Source organism: Danio rerio, chromosome 1 (assembly GCF_052040795.2).
Source record: "Danio rerio strain M-AB ecotype USA chromosome 1, GRCz13ab, whole genome shotgun sequence".
In the NCBI taxonomy this organism is placed as follows: Eukaryota; Metazoa; Chordata; class Actinopteri; order Cypriniformes; family Danionidae; genus Danio; species Danio rerio.
Genome location: NC_141021.1, coordinates 48814230 through 48836979, shown reverse-complemented (window position 1 = coordinate 48836979; position 22750 = coordinate 48814230). Strand labels below are relative to the sequence as shown.

The window sequence follows — 22750 nt, the reverse complement described above, 5'->3', positions numbered from 1 at the left end:
TCCGAGGTAACTTGGCAGAACTGGTCTTCATGAAAACACAAGTCTATTCTCTGTGTTTGTGGAATCGAGAAACAGCCACGGTCAAAATATGGAGAAGTTCAAATCAAATGTCACAATCCAGAAGAAAGATGATTTGAGAACCTTTAAAAGTGGAATGGTTGTTAGTGTCAGACAGGCTGGTCAGAGTATTTTTAAAACCTGCTGATCTACTGCAGTTTTTCCACACACCAGTCTCTGGGGTTTACAGAAAATGGGTTGAAACAAAGAGAGAAAGAGTAAAAAAAAAAAAAGCTACTGCGCAAGTTCTGTGAGTGAAAATGTCTCATAGATATTTTCTGAAGGCAAATGTACCTAATGAAGTGGCCAGTCAGTTTATATATAATTTTTAAAAATTAAATAAAGAGAATTAAATAAATTATAATACAATAAAAAATAAATTCTTCCAAAATTCTCATAAATGCTTTAATAATATAAGAGATAATCCTTAAATGGTCTAAAGACTTTGAAATGATTAATGGAAGTGAATCAAAAGGAGCAACCCTTACATTGCTAATGAAATTTAAATCAGAGACACTATTAAAAAAGGTCTTAACGCTCCACTACTTGAGAAATGAGGCTTGTGAAACTCTCCAGGACATTTAATGACCAAATTAAAAGTTCATTTAAAAAAAGAAATCACTGCAATAGTCTCTTAATCGTAGATTGCCAGCAAAATGAATGCCACAGTGTAAAGAAGGAAGTACAGCTTTGCAGTGTTAACCATAAAATAAACACTAAAGTATGAAGTAAGTTATTGTGTGACTTTGACATAAACAGAGTGTGTATGTGTTCCTCCTGACCTCATGGTACGTATCCTCCAGCTCTCCATCATAAATCCAGCGGTATAAGAAGTTGAGAATCGGATGAGACACCAGACCAAGGATGTGCTGGATCAGTGCTCTCATGTTGGGGTCACCCGTCTTTCCATACGCATGTACAGCAGTGGCCAACTCTCCACCCTTACGCCCTGAGAGAGAAACCAGAGTTTGTTTATTTACCGTCATATCAGCAACCTATGGCTAAATTGCAAAATTAATATAGATCATTGGCTAAAATAATAAGATAAAATGGCTAAAAGCAAAATTAATATAGATAAAAAATTAACATTAAAATTGCATAATAATAAAAATGTCAATCATAATAACAGATGATAAATAAATACATAAAATATTTCACATTAAGAACATTAAATATGATTTTTTACTTGCCCTGCCAAAATTTTCACTGGCCCAAGTAAAAAAAAAAAGTCAAAAGTCATTTCTTAGCCTCATATTTTAAATTATATATATATATATATATATATATATATATATATATATATATATATATATATATATATATGTATATGTATGTATATATATATATATATATATATATATATATATATATATATATATATATATATATATATATATATATATATATATATATATATATATATATATTACAGATGTAATGGTATCAAAATTTCACGATACGGTAATACCTCGGTATGAATGGCACGGTACGGTATTTATTGAATCATTTAAAGGAAAAAAAAAACTATTGAAGAGACTCAAAAAAGTGCTAGAATGTTCAGGTAACCTCAACACTGAACAGATCAATGACATACAAATTATCTATTTGTAAACTTTCAAACAGGAACTTAAATTATTAAATTTTAATAACAAAAAATATTAAACCATGTAAAAAAAAACACCACTCGAAAGGACAAGCCATGAGTGAGATAGAAGTCTCTTGGTGGTACAAGTCAATGTCTCCATCAATCTGAGCAGTGTGCTGTGTTCTGCTGTCCCCTTGACTAAAAGAATCCCCATCATGTTAGCCATATTCCCCGACTTGTATTTCAGCATTGTATTTTTTTTTCTGTCACCTTTTTTTTTTTTCTTGTTTCTTTTCAGAGAGAAACTGAAATGCTTCCACGCATCTGATTTAAAACCCGCTTTAGGTTTGACCATTTTTAGCTCTTTTTCTTTGCCCCTACTAGCAGCACCCTCCATTTCTGCATTACTGGATCTGTAGTGACAACAGACCGCAAAGGATGATGGCTACGCCTGGGCTGATGAAAATTGTAGTTTCCGCTACCCTTTATTTGCTCCATTCGCCTGAGCAAACTTTTCACCAGAAGACCTATAATTTTATTGAGTCACAACCACGGTAATATTGAAAGAAATTGCTATTGCGGTATGACGGTATTTACAGGATGAGTTGTATAACCACCAACCTTGGCAGTAGTCCACCAGGGCAGCCAGTGTTTTTAGTCGAACCTTGGGGTCGTAGGTCCACACCAGAAGTCTCCTCAGAGTCAAACTGCTGTCAACACTCATATTTACACCCTGATCATCCTCCACCTGTAGCTGAACGCACACACATTCACACCAATTAACTGGCAAAAAATACAAAAACATTGTATTTATATGTTTTAGATTATTATTTTTTTTATAATTGAACACAAACTGCCCTGCAAATGATTTCATAGTGCAAAGTATGTAAATAAGAGTTGGGCTAAACAATATATCAAATAGTTATCATTGTGGCGATAATAGTATTTGCAATATCTGAATCAAAGAGTATTTGCTTGTTACATGCATAGGTCATTTATCCAAATTTAACCAATCAGATGGGGTCTTGCTATATCCCCAGTAGGTGCTATTATGCTATTGGCTAGACCGGCCCATAAGTGATACAGGTGCCTCAGAGCAGAGAGCTGAAAATAAATACTAATGGCGGAAACATCAGTTCAAATGAAGACAAATGAAGCAAATGAAAACAGTGAAAAAAAATCGGATTATTAAAAATAGAATAATAAATATATAAATAAAAGATCTGAAGGGATGCAGGGTGGGGCAGTGGGTAGCACAATCGCCTCACAGCAAGAAGGTCGCTGATTCGACCCCCTGCTGGGTCAGTTGCCGTTTCTGTGTGGAGTTTGCATGTTCTCCTCATGTTCGTGTGGGTTTCCTCCAGGCGCTCCGGTTTCCCATCAAGTCCAAAAACATGCGGTACAGGTGAATTGGGTAAGCTAAATTGTCCGTAGTGAATAAGTGTGAATGAGTGTGTATAGATGTATGTTTCCCTGTAATTGGTTGCAGCTGGAAGGGCTGGATAAGTTGGCAGTTCATTCCACTGTGGCGACCCCAGATTAATAAAGGGATTAAGCCGAAAATAAAATGAATGAATAAAAAAAAAATCTGAAAAGGTTTGGAGTCATTGGTGGTGCTCTTAAGTCTAAATGTTTGCACCATGACTATAAATATCTAATAACAAAATATCTAAAACTTACTGGCAGAAGCTCAATGTCCCTGATATGTGAAATATTGTTTTAATAATTATGAATAATTAATATTTATTTTATTAATGATGAGAAGGGATCCCTCTGTATTCAAAGAGGTTTAAAAGAAAATATAATGCAAATTAAATATTAAACATTAAACTTTTGTTTTGTGGAGGTATGTTTTATGTAGCATCACTTGGCTTAAATCAAACCATTATATTTTTTATGTTAAAATTATATCATCATAATAATAATAAAAAAATGTATTAATATACAATAAAAAAAGATTGTTGTATTCATTCATTTATTCCACTAATTCACTGTACGGCTTCCTTTGCTTGGTTGTCGTCATTACAAGTTGCTTTGGATGCAACAGTCAGAAAGGGTTACAGGAGCAATTTGTTTCATTCCAGACAGGGTACAAAAATTGGCTGGAGCTTTGCATCAGTTTCCCCAAACTTCTGTTCTGAAAACTTTACTACAATATCCTGCAGATTTTTTCCAGCCAAGAACGAAAGGCAGAAAAGGGTCGAACGCACACACATTTTCCCCTGCACATTAAGCGCTTGTCCCATACTCACCTGTGCATGAAGTACAGAGAGCAATCTGTAGTACTCTTTCAGTTCCTGATGCAGAGCAGCACAAAAACTCTGAGAATAAAGACAACAAAACAAGTGTTACTAAAATTATGCAACATTTTTTATGTTAGTAATTACATTTTCATTTTTAAAATTGTAATCATTTTTTGAATAGCTGTACACACATATCCAACTATTTTCTTTACCGAGTGAAAAGAACATAAGTGCTTGTGATAATACACACACACACACACACACACACACACACACACACACACACACACACACACACACACACACACACACACACACACACACACACACACACACACACACACACACACACACACACACGGAGTTTAAATTATTAGCCCCCTGAGTTATTAGCACCCCTGTTTATTTTTTCCATTTCCATTTAGTCATTTAGCAGACGCTTTTATCCAAAGCGACTTTCCCAATTTCTGTTTAACGGAGAGCAGATTCTTTCAACACATTTCTAAACATAATAGTTTTAATAACTCCTTTCTAATAACTGATTTTTTTTATCTTTGTCAAGATGACAGTAAATAATATTTGACTAGATATTTTTCAAGACACTTCTATACAGCTTAAAGTGACATTTAGGGTGCTTTCACACTTGGTTCAATTGCCCGGACCGTACCCAAGTTCGATTGTCTCCCCCTGCCACCTCCTCGGTTGGTTTGTGTTCACACTGTCTTTTTTCCATCTGAACCCCGGTACGCTTACATCATCGAGCTGCTGTTTTGTTTACAGCCGTTGCTAGGTGACGGTCACAAAAGCAAGTGCCAAAATGGAAAGACGTCCGCACATCGTGGTCATTCTGCTTTTACTAAAGCTTTTAGTTTTGGACATACAGAAAGCGACTCGCGTCCATCTGCAGCGAAAATGTCATAAACATTCAGAACATCAAGACATCACTGTGTTTGCTTTGGCTCAGAAACGTGACACACACACACACACACACACACACAAATTAACGTTATGAAAACGATAGTTTGTTATACAGTTGGCGGTTCACTTCCGTGATTTGGTACGATTGCATTCACATCAGAAGTGAACCGTACCAGAGTTCGCATGAACCATACCACAGACCACCTCTTTCAGGTGGACTCGGGTACGGTTCACGGGTGCGCACACGAGTTTAGAAGACACATTGACACTATATAAACATACCTTACTATGACGTCAAACAAACCCGGGTGCGGACCAAAAGTGCTGATGTAAAAGCACCCTTAAAGGCTTAACTAGGTTAATTAGGCAGGTTAGGGTAATTAGGCAAGTCATTGAATAATGATGGTTTGTTCTGTAGACTATCGAATAAAATATAGCTTAAAGGGGCTAATAATTTTGTCCTTAAAATGATTTGAAAATAAATTTTAAAAACTGCTTTTATTCTATATGAAATGAAATAAATAAGACTTTTTGCTGAAGAAAAAATCTTTTATATATATATATATATATATATATACATACATATATATATATATATATATATACATATATATATATATATATATATATATATATATATATATATATATATATATATATATATATATGTATATAAAATCACAATGTATTCTGTGTAAGACGTAGTATAATGAAGGAGGTCCCCAAAAAATGGCAGCTTCTAGGTCTGACAAGACTTGAAATGAACACATTTTACTTCTTACCTGCCCAACAAGACCAAAGGCTCGATCCAAGCTGTGTGAGTCTGTATATTTTCTTATTTTATTGTGGAGCCAGCCGAGCTCGGCCAGCCTGCTGCTAGTGTCTCTCAAAGACTTACACAGTGGCACCTACAGAACAAACAATTAAACAAACAAACAAAAAAAATTTATTAGCTGACTGACCTACAAAATGCAGAATACACAGCAAGAACCAAAATACTGAAAGTAATACATTACAATCTAAAGTCACTTTAAAAAAAAAAAGAAACAAAGCTAAATATGTGGTTCATTTTAAGGAAAGTAACGTCAAAGCATGTGTTATTATATTTGTTGTGCTGGGCATATATATGTAAAACAAAACTATACAAACTTTTGTTACATAGATATTTAATTATTTAAATGTATATATTATTTGTATCACACTATATCCAAATATAGATTGTCAAATATATGCATGCGTGTATTTATATATAACGGGTAATGTCAGAACTATTAGCTCTCCTGAATTATTAGCCCCCCACGTATGTTTTCGCCCCATTTCTAAACATCATAGTTTAATATCTAATTTATAATAATTGATTTCTTTTATCTTTGCCATGGTGACACTACATAATATTTTACTGGATATTTTTCAACACACTAGTATTCAGCTTAAAGTGACATGCTAAAGGTTAACTAGGTTAATTAAGCAAGTTTGAGTAATGAGGTCAATCACTGTATAATGATTGTTTGTTCTATAGACAATCAAAAAAACATATAATGCTTAAGGAGGCTAATAATAATGACGTTAAAATGATTTTTAAACAATAAAAACTGCTTTTATTCTAGCCAAAATAAACCAAACTGCTCTGTTAAACATGATTTGGCAAATATTTGAAAAAAAAAAAAAGTAAAAAATCTAATAATTTTGACTTCAACTGTACATAATAAATGTACACAGTACGCACACATTTTGTCAAAAAGTTTATTTTATTTTTGCATTTTATTTCATTTTAAAGAGCAAGATAGGATTAAAATGATATATAATATATATCATTATATAATATAATATAACATTATATAATATAATATAACATAAATAATATATGTTTTTTTTACCCAACACTGACTTTAAAAGTCTGTAGGAAATCTGTGTTTTATTGTAGGGTTTCTGTCAACCGGCCAGTGTGTAATCTGCACTTGTGACATTCCGGTAAAGACATTTCTATCAGGTTAATGAAGAAATTGCTAGAGCCAATCTCGATAGTTGCTTTATTTTGTCTTTTTTGTGAGCTACATCATCTCCCTTCCACACAAAAGCTCTTTGATTAGAAATGCGCTTGGAAAGGTCACCAAGATTCCTTCAAAGCAAAGCGGTTTCTAAACAGACAACCAGTTCTTTCACATATTTTTCCTCAGATACAGACGAATCAGGCACTGAAATCTGATATCTTTTACTAACAGCATAACAAGGGAATATGCAAAATATGAAAATGATTCACTGATTTGTTAAACTTAAGGCGTACACCAAGAAATACCTTCACATTTAAAGGCTAATTACTTAACACATAAATAGTGACAACAATATAGAATTTTATATTTGGATATACAGCTATGAAAAAAATAAGAGCCACTTTCTCTGGATGTACTAGATTTCCAGTTGAAGTCTTTTTCCTACTTATTTTGCAAGAAACAAGCATTTAACTTAAAGTGCAATTAAAAGACATAACTAGGTTATTACGGTAACTAGGAAAGTTAGAATAATTAGGCAAGTCAATGGACAACAGAAAATAATAAGGGCTAATAATATTGACCTTAAAATGTGTTTTACCCATTTAAAAACTGCTTTTATTTACTATATAAAAAAGTAAGGTAACTTAAACATTTAAAGCAACGGCTGCAAGGAAATTGAGTTTATTCAGTGCCAAAGCTGTGCCAAATTTTTTTTTTTAGATTAAGACCCGTATATTTTAAGAAATAAGTAGATCTTATTTGTCAAACATTTTTTTTAATTGAATGAACTTCTATGTAGTTGTGCCAACTCATTTAATACAGTTTACTCAAGCCCTGTTTAATTTTAAGCAAACAAATTTGGCACAACTTCAACCACAAACCAATTTCATTGCAGCAGGTTGCTTTAAACTTTTTAGTTCCCTCAACATTAATTTGTACAATGTTCTATCAGAACTAAAAGAAAAACTTTCCCCAGAAGAAAAAATATTATAGGAATTACTGAAAATGTCCTTGCTCTGTTAAAAATCACTTGGGAAATATTTAAACTGTATATTGGGTATTGGTTTGAGTAAAATGTTTGTTTTATTCTATAAAGGTCAGATAAAATTTCTTCCAAAATAATAATATTAATAATAATAATAATTAGCGGTTTTTGGAGCAAATATCAATAGGTCCAAATTTCAAGCGTTTTTATTGGTTGTTATTACACTGATATTGTGTTGTCTAAAAATGAATATTCTTTAAATAAAAGAGCCTTTTTTTGATATTTTATACAAGATAAATGATGTAATTGTTTAATTTTAAATTAGAAAGGGCAACAGAAGTTTACAGTGCCTCTAGAAAATCATCATAGCCTCTTAAAATAATTACTTTGTTATAGAGCCTGAAATCAAATCACATTCCAAATAACTTTTCCAGCTTTTGAAATGTTTTTGTAGCCTTCTCCTAACCTGTGTCTTTCTACAATTTTATCCCGAAAGTCTTTTGAAAGCAGGGTGTAATGCGAGTAAAGGTATTGGTAAAAGGTAGATTTTTCTATGGGCACTGTACATAATACTAAACATTAAAATCTACAACTATGTGTGATAATTTCTGTCTTTTTATTATTAAAAAGAATAATATTTTTCTATTTTTCTTTGTTTGTGGTTAAATTTGATTAATATAGTTTTTTTGTATATTCTGAAGTGATTGAATCAATTTACATCTTTATGGAAGTTTATTTTATATTTTATAACCCGTTGATTGTATTGCAAAGGGTATTAAAAAGTATTGTGAAATATCTGGAAAGTTAGGTTTGTTAGGTTTATGATGAGCTGAACTAAAATGTGGTGAAGTGTTTTTTGCTGTTCTCATTTTTTAATACATTGATTTGGTCGATTGAACATTTGATTTTGGTTTATTTGATGAAATCATACATTTGTTGAAACTTTATTTAATTAAACTATTTGAGAAACTGTAGAAGGGTTTTCTACCCCTGGCCCCAGACCCATTTTATTAGCCAAATACTGCTACAAGCCAGACTGGTTTGTATTTTTCTTCAGACAAGACATAAAGCTATGAAAAATGAAGAGAACGCTTTACACAACAATGAAACATAAACCCCAAAAAAATTGAGAATTTTCAAACTTCTCCTTTTTTCATAGCTGTATGTCATATCCAAAATAAAAAAAAACAAACCAGTCTGGCTCATCAGTGTGTCCATTATTTATCCAGCACACCTAACCGAACACAAAAAGCCCATTGTTCTTTTCTAAACAAATGGATGTACCATTTTAAAACTGTCACTTAAAAAAAGACACCTGATCAATGGGCTTTGATTCACCATCAGTGTCTGCCAGGAATGAAAAAGACTTGTAAGTTGCTTGGCTTAAATGGATTCACGAGACCATAAGTAGAAACTGATGATGCTATCCTATATTTCTCATAATGCACTTTCAAACTGACAGGAGCTTTAGTTTGTTTAATAAAAACTCACTTTAACACGCTTTATAGATACTTTCAAGAAGAAGTGTTAGAGTAGAACATTGTGCTCACAATAATTACTTCCCATCATCCCTGTCTGACGTCTAAAGTGATTGTACAGTAGCTGGAGTGGAGAGGAAATTAAAAATGTGAATAATCAGAAAAAAAAGTACTTGGCTAATAATCTGAAAGTTAAACTTGCTTTGTAAATGATCATCATAACATAGTCATTATGAATGACTGAGTGATTTGACTGGCTATAAAACTTAACATAAGATTTTCATTTAAAAGTGTGGTCATTAAAGAATTGCTTTGTAAGAACACAGCAAGCTAATGTTAAGATCATTCTTGTAAAATTGTATGTTATGCTAAAATACACTACTGATCAAAATAATAAGGGGAGGTTTGCGCGTTTGCATTCATTTGTAGATTAAAAACAAGACATTTGACAAGACATTTGAAAATGCTGTATTAAAATACACTCACAGGCCACTTTATTAGGTACACCTTTCTAGTAGCTGTTGAATTCAGAACTGCCTTAATCCTTCGTGGCATAGATTCATCAAGGTACTGGACATATTCCTCAGAAATATTGGTCCTTATTGACATGATAGAATCTTGCAGATGCAGCAGACTTGAAAGCTGCACATCCATGATGCGAATCTCCCATTCCACCACATCCCAAAGCTGCTTTATTAGATTGAGTCCGGTGACTGTGGAGGCCATTTGAGTACAGTGAACTCATTGTCATGTTCTGGAAACCTGAGATGACTTGCGCTTTATGACATGCCACATTAACCTAGCCATCAGAAGATAGGTACACTGTGGTCATAAAGGGATAGACATGGTCAGCAACAATACTCAGGTGGGCTGTGGCATTGACACAATGCTTAATTGGTACTGATGGGTCCAAAGTGTGCCAATAAAATATCCCCCACGCCCTTACACCTTCACCACCAGCCTGAACCATTGATACAAGGCAATCTGGATCTATGCTTTCATGTTGTTGGTGACAAATTCTGACCAAATCATCCGAAAGTCGCAGCAGAAATCGAGCGAATTTGGTGAGCCATTGCAAATTGTAGCCTCACTTTTTTGTTTTTAGCTGACAGGAGTGGCACCCGGTGTGGTCTTCTGCTGCTGTAGCCCATTCTGACACTCAGTTTGAGCTGCAGATGGTCTTGACCATGTCTACATACCTAAATGCATTGAGCAGCTGCCATGTGATTAACTAGCAATTATACCTAATAAAGTGGCCGGTAAGCAACATTGAAATTTAATTTATTCCTGTTTTGGCAAAGTTTTGACGCTTTCAGCATCACATGAAGCAATCTAATATGTAGATTTTAGGTTTTAAGAAAAATGTATAATAATTATCAATATTTTAAAAACAGCGGCAGATATCTAATCATGATGCTTAACATTTAATACATTCGTGATACATACTACGTGCAATTTTTATAAAACAGCATTTATTTGAAACTCAATATTTTAAAACATACAAAAAATACTCAAATAATAGACAAATAAATAACAGATCTCCCTGAAAGGAAACTTTAAACAGTAATGCATATTTTTTTTATATAAAAAAAATATCCTGCCATACAATCCTGCCATAGGTTAATGGTAGTTCTCAAAGAAGCCAAATGAGAGAAAGATACAGCTTATAATGCATCACCTTTGAATCAATTTTGTAGCAGTTTTCCGGGCTGCACATCCTGATGAACTTTCCGTCGATTCCCTGGAAAACATAAAGAATGTCTCGGACGAGAGCAGCTTCCCCAATATCAGCTGGCCCAGAAAAAGAGAGGAAAAAAAAGTAGTGAAAAAAAGACAGTTTGAAGTACTGTAAAGGTCAGACTCATATATCTGTCACAGAGAAAGGTGCCGTGTGGCCCTCTGCATCTTAAACACCTCAGAAATCCTTCTTCAGGTCTAAGGAATGCACAAGAAAGGACACAAGTCTAATGTGAAATGCAAGAATCTACTCTGACTAATTAAAAAAAAAAAAAAAAAAAGGAAAATATTCTGTAAAATAAAATGAGGGTTTGTTCACAGACGGACGCATTTATTGCATATATTGAATAAAACACTTGGGCTGATGTCAATGGTGTTAAATGATTATTTATATAGGATATAAAATATATTTATTTACATTTATCTTCATAGAGAAATGGTAAAAAAATGTATTTCTGTCATTTACTGAAACACAAACACAAACTGTTTAACACAAAAGAAGATATTCTGAAGAGAAGAATGTTGGAAAACAGTTGCCATTGATTAGAGGGAAAATACTACTGAAGTCAATGGCTACTGGTCTCCAACATTCTTCAAAATATCTTTTTTGTCATTGCTTTTTGTTAAAAAATATTTTATTATAATTATTCTTTTTTTATTATTTATTTATTTGCTTTAATATTATAATTTCTTTTATTATTATTATAACTGTCACAACAGCAATGTGACAGGCTATTTCATGGCAAGCTCAACATCCATAAAACACATTTACATAATGATAAATTCAATAACAAATCCATATTTCAGCTTGTTATAAATATAATTTTTAAAAATATACATTTCCTACTATCAAAGTCAATGGCAACCAGTTTCCCACATTCCAATAGCGTTCAGCTGCACGTCTAGCTCCACGTTTTGGTACCTTTTCTCGTGTTTGGTACCCTTTCGAAAGGGTGCCGAACAATTGGTATGGTACGGTTTGGTACGCCTTTTGACAGTGGAAATGGCCATAAAAAAGTACCGAACAGAACAGTACCACTCAATGGAAACGGGCCATAAGGTGTAACTAATAAAGTGGCTGGTGAGTGTATATCCCAATAAAAATAAGAAATCCATAATACTTCCTCTGCACGTCACATAACTAAAGTGTAATCGCAACATCTGTGGTTTCAAATTTGTGATACTGCTTCTGCAATTAATAAACCAGTACTAGTTTTAAACCATTTGCAGTTAGTAAAGGAGGAGTAAATTAAAAGTTTTGGGCGAACTATCCTTTAAGTTTTTAAAATACTATCCTTATTTTATTTATTTTAGTATAAGCAATCGACACTTTCCAACTGGCCATGTCTTTTAACAAAAATCTAAGATTACTGCTGCAGATACCAACCACTGCCATCTCCGTCCCGCCTGGGTCTTTGCAGTGGTTTGGGAGCTGGACTGGAGGAGGGTCCGCTGGGGGGACGAGGAGCAGCTGCTGCCCCAGACGGAGAACTGGACACTGGCAGAGTCCAGGCTAAACGAGACCCTCTCATAGACTCTCCAACAGCCTGAGTTCCAGCTCTGAAACAGAAAAAAATGGTATAGATTTATAAAAATTTACCTCATGATGCTGTATGTTAAATTCTAGACCAAAAAAGTCCAACTCTAAGGCTGCGGTGAAAGAAATATTTGTCTTTTTCACCACATAAATTTTCTAGAGACAAATTCTCGTTGCCCATTAGCAAAACCAGTGGGAATTCACTAATTACCTCATAATGGCACGCTTTAAACAAATAATGACATTGAGCTTCGGACACTTTAATGATGTTGTTTGCTCTGACAGATTTACTGTGAAATGGATCCGGTAATCAATTAATTCAGGAGCTTGGAGGACATGGCCATATTTAAAATATCTTAAGTGCTGCAGGTGCTAGACAGATGCATTAATAATAGATGAGTGTGCGGCAGTTCAATTAAACGTGCGACAAATACAACAGCAGTATAATTGAAAAGATAATTATGAAAAGGGGAGGGAAGGAGAGAGAGAAACCCTTATGTTTTGTCATAGACTTTATAAAGGATTACATGAAGCAATTCAACAGAAGCTGCATAAGAATGACACAACAACTGTTCACAGGAGAGAAAATTCAGCTAGATCTTTTCTTACAACATTTTTTAAACCACCTATAGAACCACTGATTTATTTTATGTACAAAAATAAGTTGGGAATTATTGCTGTCTATGGAGGATGAGGGAGCTCTCTTAATTATATTCATTTATAATATGTAATATTTGAGAAGTATGCTTTAAGATCATTCATATAAAATTCTACGTACAAACACAATGATTTCTATATGCAAATACTTGCTGTGTTATACTGTATTTTACTTATTGTATAAAAAAATTCATACATAAATATATATATATATATATATGTATATATTTTTTGCCGAAATTATTATATTGAAATTGTCATTCCATTTTTTTTTTTTTCGAAGTGTATTTTTTAAGCTTCCCCAAGAATGACGACTTCCACTGCTGAGAAAGCTGCAAATATGAAAAAGGTTTATTGTCTGCAACTGACCCAGTAAGCAAAGATGGTGGGGTCGGTCCAGGCCCATTAATAGAAAACACCCCCATACTGCTGATTCCACTGGTAGCCATGGTGGAGTTATGAGCTGTGGCGGAGCGCTCTGGGTAGCTAAGTGGGAGACTCTGAGGACGGGCATAGTAGAACGGTGTGGAGTGAACATCACGGGGCAAAGCCTGAGCAAGCAGAGCTCCATAACTACACACCTGTAGACAGAAAACAAGATTACCTCTGCGCTTATACACAAAATCCCTTTAAGGCAAGTCATTTTACTCGCCGACCATCTTTGAAATGCCTTGTATGCTGAGGTATTCTGTTTGAATGGGGTAACATTAAATTCTCTAAAAATGCTTGCCAAGCTTAAGATTTAATTTCAAATTAGGAATCATCAATGAATACTGCCCCCTTCCCCAGAGAATTGTCAGTCTATAACTATTGCTGATTGTCTCCTGTACTAGAAGACGGGGCTTCATTCGTCATATTGACCATTACACTTTTCGCCATTCAAAACTTTAAGTTAAAACCTTTGTTATACATCATATAAAGTGATATTTCATATCATTGAGTCTATAAAATAAGATTTCATACAGGAACCCGGCCGGATGGTTTCCTTGGGTCCTCACAGAGGCTGAGCAGGAGGTATAAGATGGACCATCTGTGTTTCAATACACCCTGTTGAACAGAAACAACTGAAATAAACATAAAAAATCTAACAATCGTTATATCTGATCCGTGCACCACGGCTAGCTGGGAAATAATGAGAATAATGTTCGATTCTGACCTGGGTCTGAAGCTTTCTGTGCAACTCAGAGAAAAGGGCTGCATCAGCTTCCCGCCTTTGTTTCAACACTGCAAGAATTCAGAAATAATCAACAATAAATGAATACACCAAAATATAAAGTTTTTCTTTTTAATGCAGCTATTATTAAAGGGCATTTTTGACAGAATTGTCTCTACGCCGATAGGTCCAGGGCTGGATTATTACTAATGACAACATGGTGGAATAATTATGCTTAGTCAGTAAAGGAACAAAGAAAAGTAACAGACATTAAACACACAGTAAATACATTACAGTGGTTTTTGAATCGGGTTGTCTGCAATATTAATGATTTTTGTCAATCTTAATTCTGAAATTCCAGCTGACAGCATTATTTTGTGTTATTTTACTATAAAGAAAGTAGAACTGTAAATTTGACACAAAAATATGTATAATCTGGTACATACAGTGATCATTCTTTCAATATTTAAAAGTAACTTAAAAATGGATTTGATTATACATAACAATTATCCAACCTTGGAAAAAATAACTCAAGACAAAAATATGGTTAAAACCAATCATCAGTTAATCACAAATTATCGATATTATTCACAGTAAATTTGCTGATCAGTTGTATTTTTTTATTCTGTTATACTGAACATTCGGAATTCTGTTGATTTTATCATCTTACCAAAGTCCTAAATCTGATATTATGAATTTCTATGACTACATCTGCTGAAATTCCAGCTACTATAGCAGATTAACAATTCACCCTAATTTCTATTTTTCATGCGGAAACAAAGTTTAATATTATGTTTCTGAAATAAAATTCTTAAAACCTAATTCTCATATAAAAAAGTATTAACAGTATTAAAAAGGCATTACAAAGTATTAGTATTAAAAAGGCAAACATTTAAAAACGTGTGTGTGTATGTATATATATATATATATATATATATATATATATATATATATATATATATATATATATATATATATATATATATATATATATATATATATATATATATATTTTTTTTTTTTTTTTTTTTTTTTTTTTTTTTTTGTAGATTAATATAACAGGTCAAAAAAAAAAAACACAGAATATTTGTATCAGGCCTTCTAAAAGCACATGTGCACAAAAAAAGGATAGGGATTCAACATCACTCACATTCTTTCTTAATTTTCTCAGACACCAAAAACTCGTCCCGTTCAATTGTGGGAGCGTAATTACTTCCAATGACCCGCACAGCGTACTGGAACTGATGGGCTACGTCAGCTGAGAACAAAAACAAACAAACATACATACATACATACATACATACATGAAGCAACAGACACATTTATATAGAAAAGAAGATTAAAATTAATTAATTAATTAATAAAAAAAAAATTTATATATATATATATATATATATATTAGGGATGTAACGGTATTGTAAATACCGTCATACCGCAATATTAATTTTTTTCGATATTACCGAAGTCGCATGACTCGGTAAAACTATAGGTCTTCTGAGAAAATTTGCTTAGGCGAATGAAGCGAACGGGAGGTAGCGAAAACTACAATACCCATCAGCCCCTGCTTGACCATCATCCCTTGCGGTCTGTTGTCGCTACAGATCCAGTAATGCGGAAATGGAGTGTGCTGCTAGAAGCGGGGATGAAAAGAGCTCTCGAGCGCCGAAAACGGAGCATTTCGAAATGTGTGGATAATGTCTCAGTGTGGATAATGGAAAACGGAGACATCTAAAAACTGAGGCGGGGCTGCAGACATTCGCCTCTCTGATTGGTGCTTTTCCTGAATATGAAGTAGCCTAACACGCACAGTTCAGTCCTGCATCATCTCCTTGTAAGTTCAGACTTCGCAAGTTTGATCAAGGCTGCAGTCTCTTCTTCTCAGTTTGATATGGAAAAGCAGACTATACCGAGGACACGGGTAAATCTTCAAAGGGAACAGTGTACTTTATAACTTCATTCACATCACCCTGGCTTCGTTGTTTCACTTTATTAACAATAAAATGTAAACATGATTTAAGGAACTGCCTATTTTCATTTTAATATTAGCAACTTAGACAGCAGAAATGTTGAGGCGTCGTGCTGCATAAGATGAGCGTCATCTTCACTGTGTGGATATTTATAACAAAACGGAGCCGATAACAACACTGCCTCCTTTCAATTTCAGTGAAAATACGAAACACAGCCTCTCTTTTGCTGAGTATCTGTTTTAATAATCGATAATGGCCATTTTAAAAGTATAACATACAATAAGTTTATACATTATAGGAAATAAAGGCAAGCGATCAGTCAATATACAGAATGTACGTGGTTACATTAATCATTAACTTATCTTTGCGCTCAGCCAAAACACGTTACCTGAGAACAAGTAATAGATTCCAATGACCAAAGTCAGGGAATATGTCGTTAGATAAAGACAACAAGATGAATGAAATATCCCGTTTAATAATTAAATATAGTGAGATTAGATCCAGCGGGAGATGCTTGATGAGAAGTCCGACTAGCAGAGCTCTCATCTGTGTAGATGGGCGAGTGTGATTAAATGTTGAATGTGATGAGTTTTCAACAATACTAAATTGAAACTTTATTATTTTTACATGGTTTAATAATTTTTTGTTATTAAAATTGAAGTTCCTGTTTCAAAGCTTACAGATAGATGGCTAATTTGTATGTCATTGACACTTTTGGCACTTTTTTGGAGTATTTTCATAAGTTTTGTTTTTTCCTGTAAATGATTCAATAAATACCGTACCGTGACATTCATACCGAGGTATTACCGTACCGTGAAATTCTGATACCGTTACATCCCTAATATATATATATATATATATATATATTAGGGTTGTAACGGTATGAATTTTTCACGGTATGATAATCGTCTAAAACAATACCACGGTTTGACGGTTTCGCGGTATACGGTATGTTACAAATGTTACAAAATAATAGAACAGTGAAGCAAATTTGACTTTTTCTAAATAATATATTTTTAGTTACTATAAACAACACCACTTGCAATGAACAAATAAAAATAAGAAAATAATAAATAATGTGTCAAAGTCCAAATAAAGTCCAAATAAACATGGTGCAATTCCTCAGTAAGAAATAGATATAAATATTTACTATACTATAAATAGTTACATAACGAAACTAGATTCAATATGGAACATCCTTAGGTTTTATGTGCCAGCATGGATATGGTTGTCTGTGGATTTGGATATGGTTGTCTGCAATGCAGACAAACAGCTGCATCTTCATTTGTGTCTTTTGAAAACCGCAAGAGCAGCAGTTCGTCTTTGCTGTGTCACTGTTTTGTCATGTTTCTGTGCTGCTGTGCATGCAAAAGTACTTAGTATGAGAATTATTTCATGCAAAACTTTTTTTTTGCGTTTTATTTAGCCGCGCATAAATGTATGCCTATCTCTCATTCCGTGTTGTTCAAAAAGCTTGGTCCACAAACAAAAGCGAAACCTATGCTTATTGGTTGTGATATAGCGAGCTTGAACCAATCTGGGCATGGAGGAGGGACAATGCATCAATGTATCATGTCTGATTTGTCCGGAGACACAGTGACGAGCGTTTCTTTGTCAAATCAGCGTTGTCAAATGTTGATGACGTAACCGCACTGATTCCGGAGCCTCTGAAAGTCCGTGAATGTTATGTGATACAGCACTGGAAAGCTGAGACTCTCTTCTTTATGCCAATCTTTGAATTGTATGAATCGGATCAGCGGATCAAAAGTTATTAAACATTTAAGAGCAATACTTATTTTTAGCTGCGGGCGGCTGTCTCGGTCTTTAAGGGTTAAAACCGTTGATATGCAATTGTTCATGGTATGATAATCGTGCACGTTCAAATCGTGGTAAACCGTCATACCGGTATATTGTTACAACCCTAATATATATATAATTTTTTTTTTTTTTTTTTTTTTTTAAACAGATACCTTTTTTTCAAAATATACACACTTATATTGTTTAACAGAGAAAACAAACACATACAGGTTTCAAACAAGGGCAAACTATCCCTTAATATATTATATTATATATTCATAAGTATAAAACTGCTGTAATCTGTTACATTTCTTTTATTTTATATATACAAATATATTTATTTATTTATTTATTTCTTACAGATTTTATTATGCCAAATGCCATTAATGTTAAACTAAATAAATAATAAAAAAAAGTCTAGCTGGTCATGAAATATTCTGAATTATTGACTGATAAAAATGTGTTTTCAAAACGCTCCTTCTAAAAACATTTGACTATTAATATGTCAAAAACAGGTAATCAAATGTTTTTAACTTGGCTTCATCCAAAATTTACATTTGTATGCTAAAAAAATGTATGAAAAATAGCACATTTCAATAAATAATGTCTTGTTTACAGGCAACCATGATATTATTCAGAAAATCTGATAAATATTTGTTTCCACAATGATGCCTCTTGTACACGTCTTATTATTTTTAGGGAGAAGTCTGTGTCATTTCAGGTCAAACTTATCTAGTCAAAAATATCTAGTCAAATATTATTTACTGTCATCATGACAAAGATAAAATAAATCAGTTATTAGAAATGAGTTATTGAAACTATTATGTTTAGAAATGTGTGGAAAAATCTTCTCTTCGTTAAATAGAAATTGGGAAAAAAATAAACAGGGGGGCTAATAACTCAGAGTGGCTAATAATTCTGACTTCAAATGTATTTATCTCATCTTCATAAAATGAAAGCAAGGACCATTCATTTGCCATCTCTACAGTTCACTGATAATCTGCTGATGAGCAATTCCATGGGAATTTTCAACAAATTAGTAAACCTCTTTCTAGTTTTTTTGCGTAGTCTTGTATTTTAGAGTACTGTAAAAATATTTTAAAAAAATGATCTGTCAATGTTTTCAAAGTTACATTGATTTACCAAAGTAACACAAGTGGTAATTTCACATCTATCACATCCATGATGGAGAGGCGTCATATCCAGATTCCATAACCAAGCTTTTTCCTCATAAATTTAAAAAATAAAAATAAAATAAAAATAATTGATGTATAGAGAGCCAACTCTTATCCTTATGATTAACTTTGTTTCTTCTGTGCAGTTTAATTTCTACAAAGTATGTTGTTTACTATAAACTCGCTAACTTTTTGGTCACATCCATAAGTAACGCAAGTTTATTTTCCTCATTTGAATATGAAATATATTTACATATTGATATTTTTCTGATCCCCTAACTCTGTGGTTAGTAGTTCTGGAAAATAGAAACAGACGTTTCAATATAAAATGAACATTTAGTTTCTAAATATTCTAAATTCTAAATAGCAAAATCATACTAGCAGCCAATGACTATGAAAGTACAACATTGTTCACAGTCAAATAAACTGTTAATGTTGTTTTCAAGTCATACTTAGAGTTTTTTCAGACCAAATATTCAAAGAACCGTGATAAACAATATAGGAAGCGCGTCACAAGTTGTCACTGAACGAATGTGTGAATATAAAAGCAACTTTACCTCAATGCACTAACTTATAGGAAAATGACAGCTGACATCAGGTGACACAAATCATCACAGGGTCTCTTTACTATTGAGGTAAAGTTAGTTTTGCACTCGCTCATGCGTGCATTTAACAGTCTCCACGTTGTTTACCACGCTACTTTGAATATTGGGTCTAAAATCGCATTTAAATATGACTTCAAAACAACATTAGCACCATTTCATTGATTGATTGAACACTTGATTGAACACTGTTGTACTTTGTTAGTCGTTGGCTGCTAATATGATTTGCCCATTTAGAATTTGTGAATAATTATTTTCTGAAATTATATTACTAAGTAGTATGTCTGAATGTGCGATTGTTTTTAACACCTATCTATTGACGCAAAGAGGCAGGGGCCCTGCGCTTTTCAGCATCTGCAGATGTTCACAAGATTACAGCATCTCATCGGTGCAGATCTGACCCTCAATCACGCATTTGATCGTATCACATTTTCAACGAAACAGCCACATACTCGCTCACATCCTGCACATGACGATCATGTTTAAGCGGCGGCATGACAAGTGATGTAAATGGATGAGATCTGAGTCTTTACCTTCGCTCTTGCCCGTGATCTTACAGCACAGGCTCTGCAGAAGCACGTTAGGGGATTTCTGATCAAGCGTCGCCATTGTGCGCTTATTTGTCGCCTCCGGTGCGGGCAGAAACGGTTAACGGTGTTTTTTTACCCGCTGTCGCTTTCCATTCGATGGGCTTGAGCTCCTGGCAACAACAGCGCCATTTTAACGGAACCCGCCGAAAAGCGCCCACAGTCGGACAGTCAACGGAAAACACAGCAGCGGTGCGCAGCGGAGGAACGGTCGGCTGTGAAATGAGGCTGAGAAACAGGTTCCTCCGTACTAACATTGCCTAAGCTTAAAATGTAATAATAATAATTGCATTAGTTATACTGATATATTTGAGCGTTTTTTATCTCAATTATTTAATAACAGAAACGTTATTCTTACTAATAAAACCGGTATAGATAAACAGCTTTGAAAGGTGCACTGGGCTGTTTCTAAATTTTTGCAACCAAACAAATAATGACAAACAAACATTCTTAAATATTATTATTATAACACTTTAACCAAAAACAGCACCAATAATATCCCATATAGAAATTTCATATATGACAATATGCTAATTACATGTATGACATTCAAGTTCATATTTGGTTTTTACGTATATAAAATGTCATTAGACCATTTTGAGGGATGTAAACAAAAACAATGGTGCCAACATACTTCCTGTTTCACATTTTTAATTTATATAGCTATAGCTTTTGATTACCGAAAAAAGCCATTTATTGATAAATAATGTTATGACAGCAGTTTAACTTTAAGTTATGATTGAATTGTTACAGTCATGAAATATTTTGATAACAAACTATTTTGACCACATTGAAATGGTCTATATCACACACACACACACACACACACACACACACACACACACACACACACACACACACACACACACACACACACACACACATATATATATATATATATATATATATATATATATATATATATATATATATATATATATATATATATATATATATTTCACTTTTAAAAGTATATTAGCTATACTTTCATATGTGTTTATGTATGGCCATATATGATTATATATAATTATGTATAATGAATTTGGATATATTTATATTCCAAAGGTTAAATAAATGTAATTGGCTATTTTTAAATATTTTGAAATATATGCTCCATCAAAAATCCAAATATGAAGTTGTATGTATGTCATAATTTTCATATATTTCCATGTAGATTAGATTTATAAATGGCATAATAAAACAAACATTTCCCAGTTGTTTTGATGCATTTCTCAGATCAAAAATGATAATAAAAGCAGTTTCGTTTGAAAAAGTTGTGTTTGCTTTTGTAAGGTTACAATTATAGTGTGTAATTACGTATTAGCAGCAGTTGTGACCTAATGGTTAGAAAGTTGGACTTGTAATTAAAAGGTTGCAGGTTTGATTCCTTGTCCCGGAAAGATTTCTCCATCTTCAACACCCAGCTGAGGTGCCATAACACATAATTGCTCCCTGGCTGCTAGAAGCAAAAGTTGCCCATTGCTTTGGGTATATGCTCAGTGTGTATGTGTGTGTGCTCTAACTTCTCACTCGTGTGTGTGTGCACAGAGGACCAATTTAGTATCGGTACTTGACAATACTCACTTCACATTTGTCTGCGGTTGCTTATGCCATGTTGCTAAAAATGAATTTTTTAGTTTTAGTTTTTAATCCCCTTTAATAATCCCCTTTTTATTTATTTATTCCTCTTTATATCCATTATTAATCCGGGGTTGCAGCAGCGTAATGAACTGCCAACTTATCCAGCAAATGTATTATGCAGCGTATGCCCTTCCAGCTGCAACCCATCACTGGGAAACACCCATACACTCTCATTCACACACATACACTATGGACAATTTAGCTTACCCAATTCACCTAGCACATGTGTTAGCGCAACTGTGGGGAAAACAGAAGCATCCGAAGGAAACCCACGCGAACACAGAGAGAACATGCAAACTAAACAGAAATGCCAACTGACCCAGCCGAGGATTGAACCAGTGACTTTTTCTGTAAGAGGATTGCACTACCCACTGCGCCACTGTGATGCCGTTTTAGTTTTTAGTGTTTGCTTTTCTACAGTAATTTAGCATTTTGCATTTGTGCCCATATTTAATTTTCTTCTCATTATCCCTATGCCAATGTTATTTTATTTGTCAGACATGCAAAAGTGTACCTCTGAATCATATCCAGTTTCTTTTAATCAATATTCCACATATCCAGTGATGTGTAAATTTGACATTTGAAATGGTAATATGACTTAGAGTAAGAAGAGAAGCATGTATTTCAGTTTTTCCAACTG

General features: G+C 33.6%; 1 protein-coding gene across 3 annotated transcripts in view; it reads right to left on the bottom strand.

Annotated features, from left to right (window-relative positions):
• Positions 1-20624, bottom strand: part of tubgcp3 (tubulin gamma complex component 3) — a 39996-nt gene extending 19372 nt beyond the window's left edge. For 2 of the 3 annotated variants that reach the window (XR_015475824.1, XM_087236095.1), the window contains exons 1-11: positions 20416-20624; positions 15492-15599; positions 14345-14412; positions 14152-14235; positions 13558-13769; positions 12382-12554; positions 10936-11048; positions 5586-5711; positions 3895-3963; positions 2264-2396; positions 840-1006 (exon numbers count right to left, since the gene is read on the bottom strand). Coding sequence is in view for 2 of the 3 variants with exons in the window: in XM_087236095.1 (XP_087092221.1) it covers positions 840-1006; positions 2264-2396; positions 3895-3963; positions 5586-5711; positions 10936-11048; positions 12382-12554; positions 13558-13769; positions 14152-14235; positions 14345-14412; positions 15492-15599; positions 20416-20491 (1329 nt within the window). In the remaining variant the exon portion in view is untranslated. 3 annotated transcript variants of the gene reach the window in all.
• Between the last annotated feature and the right edge of the window lie 2126 nt (positions 20625-22750).